This window comes from Leptidea sinapis, chromosome 12 (genome assembly GCF_905404315.1).
Source record: "Leptidea sinapis chromosome 12, ilLepSina1.1, whole genome shotgun sequence".
NCBI lineage: Eukaryota > Metazoa > Arthropoda > Insecta > Lepidoptera > Pieridae > Leptidea > Leptidea sinapis.
The window spans coordinates 6,189,266-6,213,722 of record NC_066276.1 but is presented as its reverse complement, the minus strand read 5'-3'; the positions used below and the strand labels follow the sequence as shown (position 1 = coordinate 6,213,722).

The window sequence follows — 24,457 nt, the reverse complement described above, 5'->3', positions numbered from 1 at the left end:
AGTTCTTATACTTTTACAAGAAATGGATATTAAAGGAAATATGTTAGCATTTATTAAAAACTTTTTGACTGAAAGAACAATTAAAGTTAGAGTGAATGATGTATTATCTAAATCTACGCTTATAGAAAATGGTATGCCTCAGGGTTCGGTTCTTAGTATTATATTATTTCTTGTAGCTATTAATGACGTCCTCTGTAATATTTCAAAACCAGTTAAAGGTCTACTATTTGCGGATGATTTAACAATAATATGTAGTGGTAAAAATCTTAAACCTACTATGAAACGAATTCAAAATACTTTAAATACAATTCAAAATTGGTCAGAAACAACTGGATTCAAATTTTCAAAATCAAAAACTGAGTTTATTATATTCTCAAATAAAAGAAAGAAACACAAAAATTACCTATTAAAATTAAACGAATGTACTATTAAAGAAGTTAAAACAGCTAACATTTTGGGATTAACATTTGATACAAAATTATCTTGGATCTCACACATTAATAAGTTAAAAACTGAATGCCATAAAAGGTTAAACATTATAGAAATATTATCATCAACTAAATGGGGAGCCGATAGTAAATGTTTGTTGAATACCTATCGGGCAATAATAAGACAAAAGTTGGATTATGGATCGACATTATATGATTCAGCTAAAAACCGTACATTAAATTCTTTAGAAAGCATACATAATACAGCTCTTCGACTTAGCATAGTTGCTTTTAGGACTAGTCCTGTTAAAAGTATTTTAGCTGAAGCCGGAGTAACACCGTTAAATTTCAGAAGAAAACAACTAAGCATAGTCTATGCAGCAAATATATTAACTAAACCCAAAAATCCAACGTTTAAATGTTACTCGAAAAAAACAACATTTGATTTGGAATTTCAGTTTCGACCCAGTCTGCCACAACCTTTAAGAATAAGAGTAAGAAAGTATTTAACTGAACTAAATCTAGTTATTCCTCCTGTTTTAAATAAAAAAATATCTGCCATACCACCTTGGGAAATTATAAAACTCCCGATTAACTTAGAAATAGCAGAAAACTTCAAGGAAGACACACCACAGTACATTTACAGAAACCTTTTTCACGAAATTAATGACAAATATAAACATAGTAAGATTTATTATACAGATGGCTCAATCATAAACGGTAGGTCAGGCTGTGCCATTGTATCTGGAGATGAATGTCACCGATACAGACTTTTAGACGGTCACACGATCTTTAGTTGTGAAGCCACTGCTATACTCAAAACCTTAGAATTAATCCAAAATGTACCAAATTGTAATAAAATAGTAATGTATACTGATTCTAAATCATGTTTAACAGCTTTACAAAATATTAATAACATAGAACCACTTATTATAGAAATTAAACAAAAACTGCTTAACCTAATTAAAAATAACTTTCAAGATGAATTGATTTGGATTCCTAGCCACCGAGGGATAATCGGAAATGAGAAGGCAGATAGTGAAGCTGAAATTGCAACTAGTATTAGTCAAATTGATCAATCAGTTAAAGCAAGTCAATCTGAAATTAAAAATTTCTTCATGTTAGAAGTTAGAAAACTTTGGGATATTTATTGGAAAAACTCAGAAAAGACAAGCAATGTAATGCAGATACGAAATTCTATTTTTGAAAAACCACCGACTGCCTTCCCATCTAGAAATGACCAAGTAGCCATTACTAGACTCCGTATTGGACATACAAATTTAACTCACATTCATTTAATTACGAAATCTGAAAGGAACAAATTTGGACTAGACTTAACTGTGTTACACCTGTTAGTTGACTGTAATTCTTATTCTACTGTAAAAATTAAATGTAATCTTCCAAAAAAATAGATTGTTTAAATCAAGATGGATGTATAAGAACACTAAAATTTTTAAAAATTATAGATTTATATAAATATTTGTAAAATACCGTGGTCGCTAATGACCTTGTTGTTAAAAAGCGACCTTAAATAAACGCAATAAAAAAAATGGTAATAAATTAAAAATGCTTCTAATTCTGAATTAAAACTATGGCGATCTTGTGCGAGAGAGGTAACCTAGCTCCGCTCGATTCCTCAAGGCCATTGGCTCGGTCCCCAGCCTTAAATACAAAATCCATATATTACAGAAAATGCTTTGGCTTAAGAAATCCAATATGTCTTTCTGTTGATCAAATATGAAAAGTGATTAAACAAAGTTTCATATTATTTCGGATTTTTAAATTCCAAAAGTGGTAGATCGACTCGTGAATTTCGGATTAAGATTAAATATAGAAAGTGGCCGTTAGTCGAGCCGACTTTAGCCGAACGAGCGTGACAGCTCAGCCCGAAATTGCCTGAAGAAGCTTTTCATTTTAAAGCCGTAATTATTCCAAAATCATGAAAGTTATTATTTTTGAAGAGTTTGGGTGTTTAATTGTCAGAAGTTTGATCACAAATTAAGTGACTGTTATTGTTGTTTCTTTGAAGTTGTTGAAGAGTGTCTCAAAACTTAAGTAAAAGAGCTTTACAATATTATAATGCTGCATTAATTTATATAATGAGAACTGTTTGAAAGAGTCATTAAAATTGTATTATTTCGTTGAATTTTTGTGGTTCTTACAGTCTTTATCCGAAATAGCGTTTCATAGCCGAGATTTGAGAGTGACAGCTCAGTCTATACTAAAAAATAATACTTTTCACTCACTCGCACAAAGAATCTAATAACATAGTTTTGTCATTGTCATAATAAGACCAACGAAATATTATGCAAAGGGTTATCTTTCCCCTTTTACCTACATACGTGTGTAGATATTTTAATATGGATCTTATTACCAACTTGTCCATTAGGGCTGACTTTCTTATTTTAATGCTGATATAAATATTCTATTGAGCTATTTGTTCTCTGAAAATATTTTCTATTATAATAGAAAATATTTTATATTTTTTAGGCTTCAAAAAGAGTGAGACATTACATTGTTTTTTTTTTCTATTATAATACCTGACAAAGGAAGAACCTCCGTTTTAACCTAACTTTTTGACTCGCTGGTGATCACTTCACCTCACACACAAAATTCGATCATCGATCGATCGATCACCTCCGTATATTCTACAGGCAGCGTAACGACTTCCCAGAGATATCCGTAAGGTACTACAGCTCGAGCACGAATGACTCAGTGAAATTGGCTTAGTAACATCCGGATAATGCTTCAGAATATATTTGTAAACGTTATTAATTTGTATACTTTTAATTATAATATAAAAAGAAAGACTATTTCAATTTAAAATGGACCCAATAGAGTACAAACTAGTTAAAGAATCTACATATTTTTATATTGTAAATCTACCTTAATTACGTCGATAGCTTAATTTACATCTGCTATAAATGACCAACGATATGGTCTTCTTAATCCTAAATTTAACTCCACATTTTAATACCAAAAGATACGTTAACCCAGAGAGGTCCTTCCCATACGACAGCTCGAGCACGAATGACGCGAATGACGACGAGTTGTCTGCTCACCCAATGTGTGGAGGCAGTAGGAGGGTGTCAGGGCTGAGCCCTATACCCTGGCATTTCTTAACCCAATACGTTGGGAGAATCATTTAGATTTATTTGGGTTTCATTTTTTTATTATATATATATATATCTTAATGATTTTTCATCACAATGTAATCAAACGATGATCTATGAACTAATTTTAGAGTGAAATTATCTAACTTAATTATTATCGGTCTTATTACAGGTGTGTATTTTCGCCGATACAGCCATTCCGACAGGTGGCGAGTATTCGTAAGTTGTTGAGGATTCTTGTAGATTCTCGTAGGTCCTTGTTAACTCTCGTAGGTTCTCGTTCTCATTGACCTGCAAGAATAGAAAATTTTCTGAGTAGTGCATCTGTTAGCAACTTGATTTGCTTTGTTTTAGCTGTCACATAAACACCACTGTTATAGAGCTCTCGGAGATTCTAGTGGGATCTCGTGCAAGTGTTTTCGATAAATACATTTTAAAAATAATTCACATTACAATGTAATCACTTGATGATTTATGAACAAATTTTAAAGTAAAATTATTAAAGTTAATTATTTCCGTTTTTATAATAGGTGTGTCGTTGCACCGATAAACCTTAATATTAGATAAGCTCATTTTCTTCTATAAAACGAATTAACAACCTCTTTCAAGAAAAAGTCTGTCTTCCTATGCTAATAGACTCTTTTTTTTTTTCAAAATGACTTCCTTAGAAGACAGGCGAACTCTAATCTTTGTATTAAAACTTTTAAAAGAAAAGATCGAATTTCCTCAACTTATGAATAAAATTAATTTTCGTGTCCCTAGTAGGTGTCCCCGGAAGCAAATTGTTCCGCTAGTTCCACCAGTTCGAAGATATATGTTTGGAGCGAACTCTCCTATTCCTAGACTGTGCAAGATGGTAAACTCATATAGTGATTACATCGATATTAATTTCACGTGTTCTGTCCATACAGTTCGTAAATTATTTATATGTAAGTTTAGTGCTTAATATATGCTTTTTTTTCTCTTAAACTAATATTTACTTCGTGAAACTTATTAAAGCATGTGGTAGATACCTGTAATTGTTTGTTACATTAAGTACATTATATTTAGTCTGCATTATAAATATATAATGCATCAATGTAAGCAAATGTTTGTATTTCTAAATAAATAAAAATTAACAAAATGGCTGCTATTATTTATTTATTCCCTCTGTTTCAAGTAGTGCCTTAAAAGTTTATGGTTAACAATTACGTTCAACATAGTAAATAGTAGATATATTTATGACACACAATATGTTATTATTAATTAAATGTGTGTGGTTCCTTATTTTATTTTAATTTCAGTTGAGCAACTCGGTAACATTACAAAAAGACGAAGTATCCTGTGGTGATTTAGATATTTTTTAAGTAAAAAAGAGAGGACTCTCCTGCGGTAAGACTTCTTCCATATGTATGCTAGGTTCTTCTCTCTTGTTAACACAATTACACCTCACTAGATTTTATGATTATTGAAAATTTATTGAAGAAAGTAAAGCCACTTTGCGGAAATCCATAATTATCCAAATGTTTTGAATTTTCTTTAGTGTTAATTCCGCCAATATTTGTCTTTTAAAAAATTCGATACGTGTTTCATCTCTACAGGAGGTATCCTCAGGAAATGTTGACTCGCCAAAATCTGGCACGAGACTCAAGTCTAGTGTAGAGGCGAAACACGTGTCGAATTGTTTAAAACACAAATATTGGCGGAATTAACACTAAAGAAACTTCAAAACATTTGGATATTTATGATTATTTCTGGTTGCACACGCCCCAAATGGTTTAATTAGTGTCTTCTCTTCTTCTTTATTAATATATAAAGTACACAGGTAAACAATGAAAATAATATACAACTGAACCGCGGGGGGTAGCGGGGAGGGCAGAGGTAAGAACATATTTGATAGAATGATGGACTACGTGTGTATGTATGTATATATTAATTTATTAATTATTATTTTTATGCAAATATATAAGTAAATAAAGTTAAATATGATAAGTTTTGCGGCGTATTCATCCTGTTTAAAAATTTGAATTTTCTAATCTTAATCTTTAATCTGTAAAGAATTTCCTATTGCAAAAAAATTTGAAAGAACTTTTCAATTATAAGTATCACGTCTCAAGCTGAATTATTTAATTGTGTTAATAAGACTGAACATTTGAATTTTAAGGCAACAACCTCCGAAAGTTAAGCTTTTTTTTACATTAAATGCTACAATTGTTCTCGTTTGTGTTACAAAAGAATTGCAAAAAACCTTTACGTGGTAAAAGTTACTATAACTTAAGACTTTCTTAATGATACCACAGATTGGGAATGAAGCGACCGCCCTCAGGCTATTAAATAATTAATTGCGTGAGTAAAGACGTATTCCTAAATAAGTTAACAATATCTCACAAAAGTTTTAATAATTTAACATAATACTATAATTAAATAATACATTTGTCAATACCGAATTGTTATTGACAATCGAAATCGAAAACAATTTCTTATCGGTCCTGCAGAATCCCCAAATCGATTAGTCCTTCTCTTTTAAGCGAACAAATCACGCGTTACTGTAACGACAAAGTAATGTAACATGGCAACCCTTATCACAATACAGTCACCGAGTGTGAAATTAAATTCTTCTGTTGTTTACTCAGATGTGTCGTCTAGTAGGAATAGTACGTCTATAGAGCTCCAGTTTTTGTGTGTAATAACGCAAATAACTGTGGATTCATTTATGACATTAAGGGACGAGACGAGCAGGATGTTCAGCTGATGGTTATTATGGTTATGGTTATGGTTTGTAAAGTGGCTTTGATCCAGTTCATTTCAGCCCTGTTACACTGCGACCAATGTGATCTATTGTGATAGCCACTGTTAAACTATAGCTCACTGCAAAAATTGATTCTTTTCATGAATCTTATTATGTCTTTTGCAGTGAGCTGTCGTATCTCAAATGGTTGAAGGATTGGACTTCCCAAAGAGATGCTACTTTTACGCATTAAAGGACCACATTCAGAGAGAATGTGTAGCGGGGTTTCATCTGCACTATTGTAATAGTGCAGATGAAACCCCGCTACACATTCCGATTACGATTGCAGAGCGTGTAGATTCTGTAGAATCTACACGCTCTGCAATCTCTGAGACCTATGATTGAGAGGTGTTTGTTTAATCTGCAGTGCCCCGTTAATGTCCTGGTTAATATGCGTAAGTTTTCTCTACTTAGCCCTAGTGCCTCATTTGCAGCCTTTTTGTTGAAGGCTTGGATTAAGGTTTTGGAATGGGTTAAGCCCGGAGTGTTGCTCCAGAGTTTAATGCACTCTTGTGAACATGATGTATCAAGGGTTGATTTAACAAGACTCCTTGGGACACCACAGAAGGGTTCAGGGCCAAATTGAGTGCTTTTAGCGCCAATTCTTGCAAGTTCGTCGGCGTATTTATTGCCTTCGATTCCTGCATGTCCTGGAACCCATCGAAGTGTAACTCTGTTCATTCCTCCCAGAGTATTCAGTATAGTCCGGCAGTTGTCTACAAGCTTTGAGACTGATCTGTTGGAATCTATAGCGGACAGAGCCGCCTGACTATCTGTGTGGATATAAATACACTTGCCGACGTAGCCTTTATTTAGGATGGTGTCCGCACATTCTATTATGGCGTATACCTCAGACTGGAAAACGGAGGCAAGATTTCCCAAGTTGACAGATTTGCCAAATTTGGGGCACTCTCCGAAGATTCCACAGCCAACGTCAGAACCCGACTTGGATCCATCGGTATACCATTTAAGGCTCCCTTTTTTCCAAGTAATTCGATTGTTTAACCAGTCCTCTCTTGTGGGGAATTCAATACTAAAGTTGCTGATGAAGTCAAATTTCGGCAGCATGGCGTCACTCACCATGTCTAATACAGGACTTCTCAGTAAGGATTGCTCAAATAGCCGCAGCGAGTTGGAGAGCCAGTTAGTCCGCATCTGGGTCATTACTCTATGCATGCTGGCCCTCGCCTCCTTTTGTAGATATAGGTTTAGGGGTGGCAGGTTCAGAAGTGCATTTAGGGCTGCTCCCGGCGTGGACGTCATAGCTCCTGTTGTTATCGCGCATGCAGTTCTTTGAAGGCTTCCTAATTTGGCAATAACGGTCTTTTTGGCAATTTTTCTGCACCAGACCACAGAGCCATATGATATAAGTGGTCTTACAATGACTGTGTACAGCCAAAGGGCCATGTTGGGCTTTAGACCCCATTTTTGGCCGACAAGACGACTACAACTACTTAAGGCAAATTTTGCCTTTTGCACAATACCGTCCACTTGACTATTCCAGGTAAGTTTCTGGTCTAAAGTAAGTCCCAGATAATTTACCTTGTCGGAAAACGGTATAGATCTATTATTCAGTCGCGGAGATATGAGGCCTTCCAACTTCCGCTTCCTTGTGAAAGGAACCAGGACAGTTTTGTCAGCATTAACCGCCAGTTCATTTTCTTGGCACCATTTGGATATTATGTTAAGCGCTTTTTGTATAAGGTACGAGATGGTACTTTGGCTGTCGCCTCGAATCATTATCACTAGGTCATCAGCATAACCTTGAGTGTCAATTCGAAGTTCATCCATCTTATAGAGAAGCCCATCAATGACAAGGGTCCATAGTAGAGGCGAAATGACGCCTCCTTCTGGACATCCTTTTGTGGTCATTACATCAAGAGAGACACCATGTAGCCTCAATCTAACAATCCTACTTGAGAGCATCGACTCAACCCATTTGACCGTGGTAGAGTCGGTCATTTTATCGGCTAAAGCCTTAACTAAGACCTTTATGGGTGTTTTATCAAAAGCTCCTTCAATGTCTAGGAAGGCGCAAAGCGCAATTTGTTTGTCCTCAAGTGCCCTTTCTACCCTGTCTACGACTTGTAATAGGGCGGTTTCAGTAGATCTACCTCTACAATAGGCATGTTGAGTACGGTGGATGGGGTTATTAGGTAAAACCTTATCTCTGATGTACCTGTCTATCACCTTCTCCATACCTTTCAATAAGGATGAGGTAAGGCTGATTGGTCTGAAGGATTTTGGAATTGAGTAGTCCTTTCTGCCAGTCTTTGGAATAAACAGTACCTTGACCTTAGTCCACTGTTCTGGGATGTGTCCACATGCAAAACTCGCTCTGTAGATCCTGAGTAAATGTGGAAGGAGAATGTCAATTCCTTTCTGCAGGAAGATAGGAAGGATGCCATCCTCCCCACTTGCTTTATAGGGTTGGAACGATTTAATTGCCCATTTCACCTGTGCCGGTCTTATTACTTTGGCGGACATACACCAGTCCTCCCTACGAGTTCTATATGGTGTACTCGCCTTAAGTTCTTCAACCTCAAGATTGAGCGCTCCAGGGAAATGGGTTGAGACTAGAAGTTCCAAGGTTTCCTTCTCATCGGATGTGAAGGTCCCATCTGGTCTTTTCAGAAGTCCCAGTTGGTTCGGGCGTGTTTTCGAGAGCATTTTATGAAGTCTTGCACCTTGAGTCGTACTCATGACGTCCTCACATAGCTTCCTCCATGATGCTCTACGGGCCCTCCTTATTTCTTTATTGTATTCCGTCAAGGCTTTTGTGTAAACTGACCAGTTTTTGGTGTTTTTAGCCTTGTTGAATAATATTCGGGTTTTCTTTCTAAGGTTTTCAAGCTTAGAGTTCCACCACGGTACTTCTCGATTCGAGGTCTTTGTTTCTAGTGGACAGCTCGTTTCATAGGCATCTATAATACTTTGCGTCAGAGCCGACACGGCTAGATCAAGGCTCTCTACGGACTTGATAATCTTCGGAATTGATTCTAGGTTCCGCCTTAGGTTTACCTGGTAGGTGTCCCAGGTAGTCCGTCTCGGATTCCTAAAGGTTATGGTTCGACAGTCAAGAGTGGCTGCTAAAGAAAAAGTTATGTGTTTGTGGTCGGACATGGAGTTTTCATTACTTACCTTCCAGTTTAGGATATGTCTGGCAAGATTTTTCGTAGCGAAGGTTATGTCCAAAACTTCCTGCCTTGCTCTGGTTACAAAGGTAGGAGTACAACCTATGTTAAGAAGGTCAAGATGGTTAGAGTTAAGGAAATCATTTAGAATCTCACCTCTATTATTGATGTTAGTGCTCCCCCATGCGTAGTGGTGAGCGTTGGCATCGCACCCAACCAGTAGTTCGGCCTTGTGCTTCCGCGCATATTCCACCACAGGCCTGATGATGTTGGTAGGGTCACTGTGTTCTCCGGGCAGATAGGCCGAGCAAATGATTACTCTAGACCCAGTCCACCCTTTGATATTTACATAAGCCGCCACTGAGTCGTCGGAGCATAACTCTGTAACAGGCAAGAACTCAACATTTTTGTTAAAGATTATGCAGGCTCGAGGCGGCACACCACAGGCGTAAAATAAGGTCTTACCAGCAGTATTTAGTCCTAGGATGGAAGTGCCGGCAACCCAAGGTTCTTGAATGATGGCAAGGTCTGCTGTTCCTTCTCCAAGACAGCGCTCCATTACTGCAGTGGCAGCTACAGCATGGTGGAGGTTAGCTTGAAGAATCCTCGCCGGTTGACCCTTGGGTGCCATTTTTAGGGCTTTTTGTCTTTTGCAGGTCTAATCGTCCTTTTGTGCGGTTTTTCACCGCCAGGACGTCCGGCCTGCGATTTGCCCTTAGTTGGACCTTTAGTTATAGGTCCAGCTCTGACAGAGGAAACCGAGGCTCCAATTACAGATGTACTTGGAGCCTCTGTCAGTGCTGGAATAGATATAGTTGTGGTACCAACTCTGGAGGTGCCCGGAGCGTTCTGTACCCCTACCTGGGCCAGAGCCGACCCTTGTGGGACTGTTGGGTTCGTAGAGGTTGCAAGAGTGCTGGTAGTTCCACTCTTAAATTTGAAGCTGACCCTCTTGAATCCAATGATCGCTTTGGACTCCACAGCTTTCAGGGCTTCAGCAGACGGGTCGTCAACGTTGAAGGTCGTTACTCGACCTCCTGTCTCGACCCTGTCATATAGCACCTTCCAGATCTCTGTGTTGAGTCCTTCGTTCTGTAACCGCAGTAGGAAGAGCGCTTCATCTACGCTAGATGCTTCGCTCTCCGGAATAAAAGTTGTGACCGTTTGAGGTTTTGGCAGTTCTTTCTCATCGATAATGGAGAGCTGCGCCTTGGGCCACGGTTTTAAATTGGGAACTTCTCCCAGCCAGTCTTGACTTTTTTGATTAGCGCACGTGATCAAAATCCAGCCTGGCCTGTGTGAGAAACCCAGAAACTTGGTCCCATGCCCTTTGTGGTCATTTTAGAAATGGCCAGGATTAGGGCTCGGTGGACAAGTTTCATCTGTTCCTCACTCATAGCGTCCGAATTACGGATCCCTAATCGTGTGGAACCTACTGTGTCCTTATAGCTGGGTTTAATGACACCAGCTTGCTCGGTCTGAGGAATCAACCTACTCGTTTTGCGAGGTTGCAACTTGGGAGAGTCTTCTTCAGAGCGTGCGCGCTTTAGCGCTTTCAGCTCAGGGGTAGGCCTCTCCTTTAGGATTTGGTCCCAAGGCATCCTGCATAGGGCGAGGGCCTCTTCGGCTCCTACCCCAGCGATCAGTTTCTTGTACCTCTTCCTAGCGGCACCTCCCAAGCGGTTTCGAACCCTCTTGGGAGCCTCATCAGTCTGGGCCGTCGGTTGGGGCAATTCGGAAGCGCTTGATGCACTTTCCTCTACCATCCGTCTCGGCTCCTCGACATTCGAGTGTGACGCGGGTGGAGAGGACAGCAAAGCCCTCTCCAAAGCGTCTACTATTCCATCCTGTGAATATTCTTCCCAGGAGGGGACTAATGGGTTTAAGTTTTTTTGTTTGTTTTGTGTTGAAGCATCCAATAGTTGCCGTAATATAAAAGCATTTGAGTGCAGCGGAGACCAATCCTTAATCTAAGGTGATCTCTTATATTAGTTCATCTGTGGGATGACGTTTTGGTATTTGTATGAACACAACAGATAAAGATTATGTATAATATGTAACTTCATTCAATACTATATGTAACTTCATTCAAATTTATTTCCATAGGTCACGTTAGTGAAGGACAAACAAGGAAGGAATTTTTGATGTTTTGTATAGATGTGCTACGAACTCAAAAGCGTATTTAATTTTCGAAATTTATCATATGAAATATATACATATAATTGTAAGTATATTATGAGCTTATAGATCAGTGCTGACGCATTTGAAAATGATAAAATATTAAAAAAAAATAATAGTAGGATGAATCTCATCGGAACAGGAAGACAATAAATTTAATTTTTTTATTGAGTTATCTGAGGTCGTTAAGTGGAAAAGGGGCGATTTGTACAGAAGTGTTAAATTTTTATGTCATATATTTTGTCATTTTTGCGTACGATAGCGCAATATAGACCAGTATTGAAGCCTTTGAAAATGATAAAAAGTGAAAAAATAATAGTAGGTTGAAACCCATTGGAAACGGAAGAGAATATAACAAAAATAAAAGGAAAAATAAATGACGGGCGATCTGAGGTAGGGGAGTGGAAAAGGGGGTTTTATGGTAAAAAAACGGAAAATCTCGATTTCCGACAAAACTTCAAGTCCTATGGAAAAAAGTCAAATCGCATAGTTGTAGGTAATAAAAAGATCTACAACTCTTGTATTTACAAGTTTTTCACATAACCTCAAAATTTTTGTGAAGAATTCAAAAAACCAAGTTTTTGCTTTTTTATTTTTATCTTTTCCAAAATCAATTTCTTTTTCAAGTAATTTGTTCAAAATTTACCATTTTATATCCTAAATACACTGTTATTTATTTGAATTGAAATATTTATTTTTTCACCTTATTAACCGACTTCAAGAAAAGGAAGAGCTTCTCAATTCGTCGGTATGTTATTTTTTTTTTATGTTTGTTACCTCAAAACTTTCGACTGGATGAACCATATTTTTGTCCATTTTTCTTGTATAATACATATATTCTAATAATAAATAAAGTTGTTGTTCGAAGCGCAAAAGAATATTTTATTACAAAATAAGAGAAACATTAACGCTGCGATCTGGTATAGGTTACGGCACCCGTAAATTTAATTAGGGCAACAGTCGGCCTTTAGCTAGAGAGTAATAAAGATTTATGGTTCACAAATGGTTGTCAGACCACGTCGTCAACAGTGGTATGATATTTACATTATTGTATATTGGTAAGAGGCCTGATACATTGACGATGATTCCTTGGAGTCGTGGAAAGCCACTGGTGTGGGATGCGATTTGTGTGGACACGCAAGCCCCCTCTCATATTGAATACACATCTAGAGCGGGAGGTGCAGCGGCGGAAACTGCCGAAAATCTAAAGCGGAGGAAATATGAATCACTCGATGATGGATACATATTTGTTCCCTTTGGGGTGGAGACGATGGGTCCTTGGGGTTCATCGGCACAAAAACTCATAAAAGAGTTATTCAGGCGTCTAACTTATTTTACTGGTGACCCTAGAACTGGTACGTACCTTTGTCAAAGGATAAGTTTGGCCATACAAAGAGGTAACTTTGCCAGCTTCATGGGCACCTTACCTGCCGACAGCGTTCTTAATGATATTTACTATTTCTAATTAATTAATTTTGTAAGTTTATTTAAGTTTTATTTTATTATCTTTAATATAAATAGTGTTAACAATTATTAAGTCATATTGTACACTTTCCAACTAATGCGCTTACACATGACAATAACTGTTCACTGAGCGAAGACATTTATTCCAAAAAATACAACTAACCTATGTAACGGCTAAAAATATTTAAAGCGTGTTTAGAAAATACCATCTTAATAATACAGCGCCATCTAATTTCACACTCATGGTAACTCACTGTGTAGTTCACGCAGTGAAGTTTACATAATACTTAACACATATGTAAATAATTTGAAATAAATTTCTCATTGTACGAAGACATTCAAAATATCGATTACAAAAAGTAACTTACATAACTTTTGTGGGAAACTCTGTACACTATTCTGCTATACACTCCGATCAAAAGATAATAAATAATAAAAGTCATCTTTATAATAAACTAGCTGACCCAGCAAACATTGTTTTGCTATATAAATTATTTTTAGTGTTCGACAGTTTTTTGTAAGGACAGAATCGCAGACGAAACGAAAACGGCTTTTCATTTGTTATATAGCCTATGATACAATAGAAAAAAGTGACTTTCTAATGTTAACACAAAATTTAAAATCGGTTTTGTAGATCAAGATATTATCAATATTACAATTAAATACAGCGCCACACGGTTGTTTAAAATTCAGACTATATCAAGAATTCAACAAAACAATCTTGTTCCTACAACAATAATGAAACAACAATGTGCACGAGCACGCCTTTTAAGTTATATAGTTACTACATTTCATATGTGCACTATGCTCCTCTATCGTAACAAATTTAAAATTTTTCAATAAACCACCAGAACATACCAAAGAATGCATATCAGCATACCACGTAAATTAGCATGTACAGGTGCCACCCTGCAGGTTCACACCGCAGCGTCAATAGCAGATTCCGCGATGGAAAAATCAGCACACGGTGCCTCACGACGCTCCACGCATCTTCCGTAGACGCTACGCATCACGCCAAACGAATGAAAATATAAAAATAAATCATTAATTCTTATTTCATAAAATGCAATAAAAACGTAAACACCCACCCATCACATCCCTTATTCATAATAGTCTGCTAACTTAAAGCATTGCTAATTCTCACTCTGTCTTCTTCTATTGACATAAGTCAGAATGAGAAAAAACACTCCTAAGCGGCTGTTTAAAGTTAGCGCACCATTATGAATAAGAGGGTTAATATATAGTTTAACGTCGTGTCATGTTCATTTTTCTTTCGTTCGGTAGAACCTTACCAAATGTCCCATCCCTGTTTAGTAATTTTAAAGATCTCACTAACTATGTCACCGACACAGACTCATAGCCAAAGGACATTCACCAGGGTCTTCCGTCGCCTGAGTCTCGCTGTATCATGCGAATACTACACAAGGCATTACGTGACATTTTCCGCTGTTCGACACTACGTAACGCACGCTCATACGTTACAGTATGTAAACAAAATTCATTACAAAGTATCACTCTGTAAACATCATAATACAAGTTTCCCACGTGCTCGATACTTATTACTCGTCACTTTCGGGAAACACACAAGATATGAGATGTTCTAAGGCAAAAATAATATCCCAGACGTATAGCGCATCAGTATAATATTTACTACTATGATTTACACAAAATATAATCACAAAATAGCAACTCACTGAACAATTTAATTCTCTAAAGTGTTGCTACAAAATAAGTGCTCAACATATTATATTATATGTATATTCTTTTTATGCATTAACACAAAGTTAAATCTTAACTATTGACGGTAGTTTTAACTTATTTTCACAAAAATGAATTTCTTATAAAATAATAATAGCCTCTATAAACAATCTATATATAAGCACAGTTACATTTCTTATCTTAAATCTACTGTTTTATTTTGTTTATATAATAATAGCTATACATAAATAAAAGTAATGAAAGTATGTTTAAATTAAAATACCTATGTAATATTTTACTGTATTAGACACCGGTTACTAAATTGACTTGCATTCCAGCAAGCTTGGGGAGGCCTAAGTGTTCTCCACTAAGATCTATCTCTTGCTTTCCTCATACATATTATACAGGTGGCCGAGAAGTTGACGTCCAAAGCTAAAATTTGAAAGGTGATGAGTATCCGAATCACCCCTATGTATGTTCTATGATTTTGCGTAGTTTAGGAGATAATAATTTATTCCCCTTTTTTAAACTTTTTACACCTAATTGTGGTTTAGAACTTTTTCTAATTTTTTTGAACACTTTTAGTTAATTTTATTGTTGATAATTATTAACTACAGTTGCAATAACGACATAAGAAACTATGAATAGTTTAGAGAATGAGGAACTAGTTTAGAATTGAGTCGTAAGTTCAAGATAACTGCTCCAGCTAAATTCATGAAAATGTTGAAGGTATCAAAAATAAAATAAAATGGGAAGCCTATGGCTTCTACCTATTTTTAAAAACTAAAAACCAGAACATTGGCCAATAAAATGAGCCAAATTCAAATTTTAGCTTTGGACGTCAACTTCTCGGCCACCCAGTATAATATAAAGTATCTTACTCCTCACCAAAAAAAATATAACAGTACATTAATTTTAATCCATGAAATGCAGAGAAAACTCAAAAGCGAAAATCTAAAAGTAACTCAGTCGTAAAATATGAATAATTTCATTCCAATATCAGCTTTCATAACTAGACCGTGAAATGTGTTTCATATTAAATTTTTAGCATTCATTGGCTCGAAATGATTATTTTTATTATTGTTACATAAGTATGATATTTTGAGGAATCAAATAGACAAGGAATGACATCTATGAGCTCGCCGAACAGTTTTCTGTCTGAACTGAACTTCAGACATAGAGATTAGTTAGCACTGTTGCTTATAGTCGAGTTTGAGGCACAGAGAGCAGCCAGAAGATCTGCTTTCTCTCATCTTTTGGCGCACATTTTCAGTCAGGCAAAATGGTATGACACTCTCTTTTGCCGTAAAACTCCCCGGGGTAAGTATATGCGCGCAATCTTAAATCATTAAATATATGACTATTTCTATAATTAGTCATAACTTATATATTATCACCGAGGTTTTTTTAACTATATATAAGTTCTTTAACTATATATAATAAGAATAATAATAATAATTATGAGTTATGTAAATTGAAACAAATGTAATTGTAAATTGTAGGTAGAGGCATTTAGTAAGTACTATTGCATAATATGTAGATGAACATTGTTTTGTTATTTGGTAGATTTCTCGTGACAGGCATCGTCATGCTCGCTTGAATGCCTCTGCTTGTGGCGGCGACGTGGGGCGGGTCGTTCCCTTCCCTAAAATATGGTCGAGGGAGGCGATGGCTGGTCCATGCATCATGCTCGTGAACGGGTGCTACTCGTGGTGGCTGGATGATCTTGTTACCGGGAGGTCTGCTTGATGTGTTTTATTATTATTATTTCCTTTAAAGTTAAAGTTATTTTATATTTTATTTTATGAAATGCTCACATAATGCCTCTATTTATTTACGGTATGTGTGGATTGATGCATCTAATATACTCAATTACTTTTTTTTGACTTACTCGTGTAAGCCTTTCAGTTTTTGACATTTAAGTATTTTTGTTGCGTCACAGTTCTTATCCGTATATAGGAACTCAATGTTAAGTATAAGGTTGGCCGTAAAGAGTTAAAATATAATATTTAAAAGAGATTCAAGTGACGCGAAGAAGAACATAATCGAGTAGTAATTGAAAAACGAGACAGATCAGAAATAAAGTAAAGTAAGAACGGTCGCCCTTCGGCTTAATATTTATAATTAATATGTTTAATAGAAAGTGAAACAATAAGAATATAGAAGTAATAGAATAAATAGATAAGATTGTTTTATTACAACGATCCCGCGTGTGAGGGAGGACTCACGCGTTACAATACTGTTAGATGCTAGAATACATTTATATTAGTAACAAAATTAATCACAATATCCAAATGTTTTGAATTTCTTTAGAGTTAATTCCGCCAATATTTGTATTTAAACAATTTGACACGTATTTCGCCTCTACACAAGGCATCCTCAGGACATGTTGACTCGCCAAACTCTGAGACGAGACTCTAAACTCTTAAGATAAACTCAAAAAATTTGGATAATTATGGATTTCCGTAACGTAACGCCTAGTTCAATATGTCTAAAGCATTCAGGAATTGATTATGGTTCATATTTTCCCATTTACAACAATTATTTACTTGAGTCATCATTGAGAACATCTGAACCTTATATCATTTAAACGTTTATTTTCTATATACTGTGACAGCTGTGAAAACGCCGAACAAAATTGAGTTTAGAACTAATTTATTTTGAGGAATTCACGCACACTTACACAAAATGTCATACAAATTGCGAGTGTAAGACGTAGCTTGTCACGCACACTAAAGTATTAATCCTTGGCTTGTTTTAATCGGTTGTCTAACAGCAAGAGACTATCCAGACGCATAAATTATCTAAGCACATCTTTTGAAAATGATACCAATGTTTAAATAAAAAATTAATAATTTATAAAAGTTTCGCGCTAACAGGAAGAGCAATGTATTATAAATATCGTTTCCAAGGTTTTCAGGGCGGCTTTTGAAGTTGAAAATGAGGGCCGTGCAAAATTTTCATTAAATAAAATTATTATGATATGAATAACGTTTACATGATAACGGTGGCTAAGATTGAATGAAAATATTTGCTATATGTTAATAACTAATTTTGAAAATAATAATATTTTTTAAAGCTTGTTAAGGTAACTCTTCGATTTAGTTTTAGCAATATTTTTTTAAAGACAATAACAATATTTTCCGTTACTTTTTTGGAAATGGGTATGAGCGAAGGATTTGATCAAATTTAACTTGAAGTGCTTACGGCAATCTTGAAATAATCAGCATGGAGAATGATCTCAAGTGCTCTTTGACATGATTCTTCCTGATTTTCTCCGGACACTTTAACGTTATAAAGCTTACACAAATAAAATTTGAAAAATAATATTTTATGAACGATGCGGGATTCGAACCCACGACCTCCGAACGGTTAGCTCAGTTGGTTAGAGCACCGGCACGGAACGCCAGAGGTCGTGGGTTCGAATCCCTCATCGTTCATAAAATTTTGTTTTTCAAATTTTATTTGTGTATTAATCCTAGAAGTGAGGGTTATCACTTTAAAAACATAACATATTGTTTAGAAATAAAGCTTAGTTCATTAATCCGATTCACAATTAATTAGTCTAATATCTGGACGACCGAGTCTCGCTCGGAATTTTTATGAATGTACAAAACTTTAACAAAAAAACTATTAGGACATCTGGATTCGAACCGGGATTTTCTGCTTTACGGATCACACAATGTCCCATCTGAGCTATTATAGTCTTGCACATAGTGGCGAAATTTACCTTTGTATTCTAATGTTATTGTAGCTGTTTATAATTAAAACACGGATAAAAGTACATTTCTTAAAATTGAAACCTAGCTACATCGCTGTCTCGCCCCCGAAACTACCTATATACTGAATTTCATTAAAATCGTTGGAGCCGTTTCCGAGGTTAAGATTATATTATATAGAATAAAATTTTGTAGCTCGACTGTCAAATAATTTCAAAACATATCTTTTTACTGATACCAACAATCAGGTGAATAATTTGTAGTTAAAAAATGAATGATTAATTATTTTATTAATTAAAATTTAAATCACATTGTTGACTTTGAATATTTATTGAAGTAGGCGTTATTTTGCGGAAATCCATAATTATCCAATTGTTTTGTGTTTTCTTGAGTGTTAATTCCGCCAATAATCGTCTTCAAACAATTCGACACGTACTTCGCCTCTACACGAGGCATCCTCAGGAGATATTGACTTGCCAAACTCTGACACGAGCCATTTTTTCACTCGATGGTTTTTTAAATAGAGCAAGTGCAAGGCCAAATACACCACAAAACCTTTTTTTGTGATGTACTTGGTCACTGTTAGCATCACTTAATAAACAACCCCAATTTTATATACAAGCAATACCGAAGCTAAAAAGTAGTTTATATAGATTTTGTATGTATGTCCGAGCAAAATGCAAAACTACTGAATAGATTTTATTATTTTGCATGAATTTTGGCAAGAGATCAGGACAAACATATAGGCTGCATAATGGCACGTTAGATGCAGACATAATATTTTTGTTGCTTTTTGAGTCTACGTGGACGATTTCGCGGGAAGCAGCTAGTATTAAAATAAATATTCATTTACATATTTTCCTATCAATACTTAATATTCAATTATTTTAATAATTCAAATACACTATATTGAGTCACGCCTCAATTAAAAATATTACTTAATTTAACCGAATATTAATACAAAAAGTATTTGAATCAGTAAAATCTATTCTCAGTTGTTTATTTATTGATACCGGTTTTATACGAAAGTAACCTCAAAGCTGATAACTTAAAAGTTATTCAGTCGTAATGTATGAATGAAATAATTTGAATGCGGTGTACTAGACCGTGATTCATAACAATGTTAAATATTAAATTTTCAGCAGTGACTGGCGATAATTGAAGCTTTCAATTTAAATTTATTTATAGTATATTTCTTGCTGTTTCATTTGCAAGTCGTTCATCTATATCTTAATATATATAAACTACGTGACACGTTGTTTGTCCGCGATGGACTCCTAAACTAATGAATGGATTTTAATGGGGATTACTTCATGGAGTGCAGTTTAGTCCAACTAGAGGATAGTTTTTATTTCGATTTGGGATCCATAATTATTTTTATTTCCAACTAGCTGACCCGACAGACGTTGTTCTGTATATAATAAATAAAATAATGTTTTTATATCAATTTGTCAATAATATATCATAATATCAAAAATTACTTCGTAAAATATGCACCCTGCTCTTGCAATGAAATTGTTTCACAGCAGAACTGTCAAACCGTGCGTCATTAAATTCTCTCATAGAAATTATGTATGGACACATCAAAGGGAAAACAAATTTGTTGTTTTTATTTAATTTAGCAGCATTTTCCTATTTATTCAATTCCTTTTAAACCTTCTCTGGACTTCCACAAATAATTCAAGACCAAAATTAGCCAAATCAGTTCAGCCGTTCTCGAGTTTTAGCGAGACTAACGAACAGCAATTCATTTTTATATATATAGATATTTGTTTTGTATAGACATATTTTCTATTAGAGTATTTTAGTGACGCCCGGTTTGACAGTTCTGCTGTGAAACAATTTCATTATAATAACAAGGAGCGAACGTTACGAAATAATTCTTGATGTTTTGAAATATTATTGACAAATTCCTATAAATCTGCAGAACAACGTCTGTCGGGTCAGCTAGTATATACATATAATGAAAATGGTCTTTGTTTGAGGCTCAATCACGCGTAAACCACTGATCGTATCGACATAAAACCAATGATTTTTTTAAAGTAACCTCTTTTAATACTATAATATCATTGCATTACAACTACCACCATTCGATGCTAAATTTATCCTAGATGTAGTTAGTTTGTGGCAATTGGCAAATTATTTTTTTATTGTATTTGTAATAAGATGAATAAAATTAAATTTATTTCCTTTTAAAATTAGCCCAACGAAGGCCCAGGAAAGGCTAGTAATAATATAAAAACACAAGATTTTCTTGAAGGTGACTACAAGTGACATAGATGCGTTAAAGATGTCGCCTTGACATAGACAGGTGACTTTTAGACAACCAGCGAGTATCTAACTTTTCCAGTTTTCCAGCATCCTTTCCACAGGATGCCGGCTAGATTACCAAGTATCACAAAGGCGCCTATTTCTGCCGTGAAGCAGTAATGTGTAAGTATTATTGTGATTCGCTCTGAAATAGCTAGTGAAATTACTGGCCAAATGAGACTTAACATCTTATGTCTCAAGGAGACGTGCGCAATTGTAGTGCCGATCAGAAATATTGGGTTTTTCAAGCGCTAAGGAAAAATGAAAGAAAAAAAAATTTATCAATTTTATAATTGCTGCTGTCTTATGTAATAGTTGGGTAAATTAATATAATAACCGAGTTTGTGAATAGTTAATTCCCTGAGCAATGTACGTTTAAGTCATAATTAATGAGAGCAATCCAATTAAATTTAATTCCTACTTAATTAAAGTTTTGAAGTAGGTGACATAATTGTTTCTATATAACGACAAAGTTAACGATGAAGTGGATAGAAATGCCAACAATAAGGAGCCTTTCAATAGCTCGTTCGTTACAAAACTTGAGTTCAAAGTTTGAAGTTAGACGAAACAAAAGTATTGTTGTTTTTATTTAAGCTATTGGATATAGATTACCTTTCTTAGATTAACTTTTCAATTCTATTTGTATAGTCGCGTATGTAGGTAAAGATATGATATTGTATTGATAGCTGTTCTATTAGACGCTCCAGGATTTCCCATTCTTTCTGGGACACCCTATACAAATAATCTATTATCCGTATCAAATTACAATCCCAGTTATTGAACGGGGATTGTAAATTGATTCAGTTTCATTGGAAACTGGGAAACCTCCACATTTTTTTTTATTAAATGAATTACTATTGGTTGATGATGATGAATATTGCAAAAGTAATTATGGCTAAAAAATAGGCTGACGTACCTGAGATTCCGAGGTGCGATGTTCTGCAGCTGGGGCCCCCGCTAGTCCTCTAGAAACTCCTGGTGCTAAGGTGCGTGTTACTTCCTCTCGGCGTGTGTAGAAAATGGATTTTTGCGTTGCGTTACACCGAGAACTTAATTCGATGCGATTAGATCGTTGATCACTGATTAAATCTCAATTTACTTATTATATTATGCGTACATTGCGATTTGCTTGCGAACTGTGTTGCTCGGTGACAATTTGATTATATTTGAATGTAGTGTTTAAATTCTGTTTGGTTATATTATTATGCGGCGCAAGACACAACTGTCATTATGTTGATCTCTTACGGCCTTACAAATAAACTTGGTATAAAGTTATAACTAAGCATAAACGAAGAATATGCAAAATGTTTACAATATCGTTGAAGTTTTCCGAATGTCAAGTAGCCTTGCAAATAAACGCGGGAAACGTTATATGTCCGAATAAACCAATCGTAAGCAAAATGTCTATTCGTAAACATTTTGCATTTTCTTGGTTTATGATTGAGTTATAACTTTACGCCAATTTTATTTGTAAGGCCGTTAGATGACAATGAGTCTGTTGTCTACGGTATTTCTGTGTCTACAGGAAATCGTCGGCACTATAAATTGACCATAACCAAATTACGAGAAAAGAAATAATTGCGGCGCATCCACTATACGATTATAAAACATCCATTCTTCTTCGTATGTCATCTCCTCAGCGGATGTTCGCGATCATCATACCTGTTTTATACTTTCTGTACAACAGCACGTAAAAGGGATATAGAACTCAAGACAGGTTTTTCAGCCATGATGTCCACCGTCTACCTGGTTGTTTCTATTGTACTTTTTTGAAAAAAAAAAAGTATCAACTTAAATTTTAAATATGAAATTTGACACTACAATAATTTTGACAAAGTTTGAGAGCCTGCCGTAAAAAAAAATATTAAAACCTTAATAAAAAAAAAACTAATATAAAAAAGCGCAGTTAATACAGTTTACATAATGGTATACTCATACTATTTACTGTATTTCTAATAAAATTGTCTACGAGGAATAAACTAACACTAAAAACACAACAAATTTCATTTATTTACCGCCGTTATTTAGATAAAAGTTCGGCAAGGTCATTTAAAACGTTTTTTTTATTAAACTTCATAATTTGAGCACCAATGGGAATTTATTTGTGCGTATTTTGTTTAAGCACCTGATAGCTGTTCTATTAGACGCTCCAGGATTATCCATTCTTTCTGGAACACCCTGTATAAATAATCAAATATCCGTATCAAATTACAATCCCAGTTGCAAAATTAGTTACGGCTAGGTAATAGGCCGACGTACCTGAGATTCCAAAGTGCGATGGTCTGCAGCTGGGGGCCCCCGAAAATCCTCTAGGAACTCCTAGTGCTAAGGTGCGTGTTACTTCGTCTCGGCGCAGGAAAAGGGGTTTTTGCGTGGCGTTACATCGAGAACTTAATTCGATGCGATTAGATTGTTGATCACTGATTAAGTCTCAATTTACTAATTATATTATGTGTATATTGCGATTTGCGTGCGAACTGTGTTGCTCGGTGACAATTTGGTTATATACGAACGTAGTGTTTAAATTCTATTTGGATATATTATTATGCAGCGCAAGAGACAACTGTCAATAGATACCTCTCAGATGACAATGAGTCTGTTGTTTATGGTATTATTCTTTCTACAGGGAACCGTCGGCATAATAATTTTCCATAACGAATTTACAAGAAAAGGAATAATTGCCGCGCATCCATTTGAAAAGATACAAAGATTGAAGCGACATTAGTTTAAAAAGATACATAATGTTGCCGGCATAAGTTAAATATAAAACTTCATATTTGCAATAGTGCCAAAATGTTGTGCAGGTTCTGACAAGAAGTTCACGATAAGACTATCTCAGCAAACTTTACAATATTCGTAAGTTATGAATAAAGTCTAACGGCCTTACAAATAAACTTGGTATAAAGTTAAACCTAAGATTGAACCAATAATAAGCAAAATGTTTACTAAGAGACATTTTGCTTATGATTTGTTTATTCGGACGTATAACGTTTCCCGCGTTTATTTGCTATTTATGTTACCAGTGGGAGGCTCCTTTGCACAGGATGCTGGCTATTATGGGTATCGGTCTAAAAGGCGTCGTAGCTAGTGAAATTACTGGGCAAATGAGACTTAACAACTTATGTCTCAAGGTGTCGAGCGCAATTATAGTGCCACTCAGAATTTTTGGGTTTTTCAAAGATCCTGAGCAGCACTGCATTGTTATGGGCATGGAGTGTCAATTACCGTCAGCTGAACGTCCTGCTCGTCTCGTCCGTTAATTTCTAAAAAAAAATTGCAAGGCAGCTTGTCATTCGAAAAACTTCAGAATTATCATTGTATTGACAGTGTTGTCAGCGATATAGTCAACAATTTTCATATTCTTGGTTTATTCACAGGTGTAACTTAATACCAAATTTTTTTGTAAGACCGTCAATGTGTTATAATATAATATTGAAAATACCTCCGGAAAACAGTTTGTAATCACAATATTTGTAGAATCATTTATACTATAGCGGTGTTTTTTGCTAAAAAATATTAAGTTTTTAACAAACCTTTTTTGTTATTTCTTGAGTATACTCGTAAGCTTCACAATATAAATAATCTATAGACTATATACTATATAATGGACGAGATGAGCAGGACGTTCAGCTGATGATAATTGATA

At 35.3% G+C, this 24,457-nt stretch overlaps 1 protein-coding gene across 1 annotated transcript; it reads right to left on the bottom strand.

Annotated features, from left to right (window-relative positions):
- Positions 1-3,688: 3,688 nt before the first annotated feature.
- On the bottom strand, positions 3,689-8,099 carry LOC126967322 (uncharacterized). Its single transcript, XM_050811783.1, has 2 exons — positions 6,852-8,099; positions 3,689-3,832 (listed from the first exon to the last, which is right to left on the bottom strand). The coding sequence occupies exons 1-2, from the start codon at positions 8,097-8,099 to the stop codon at positions 3,689-3,691; spliced, it is 1,392 nt and encodes a 463-aa protein (XP_050667740.1).
- Positions 8,100-24,457: the final 16,358 nt, after the last annotated feature.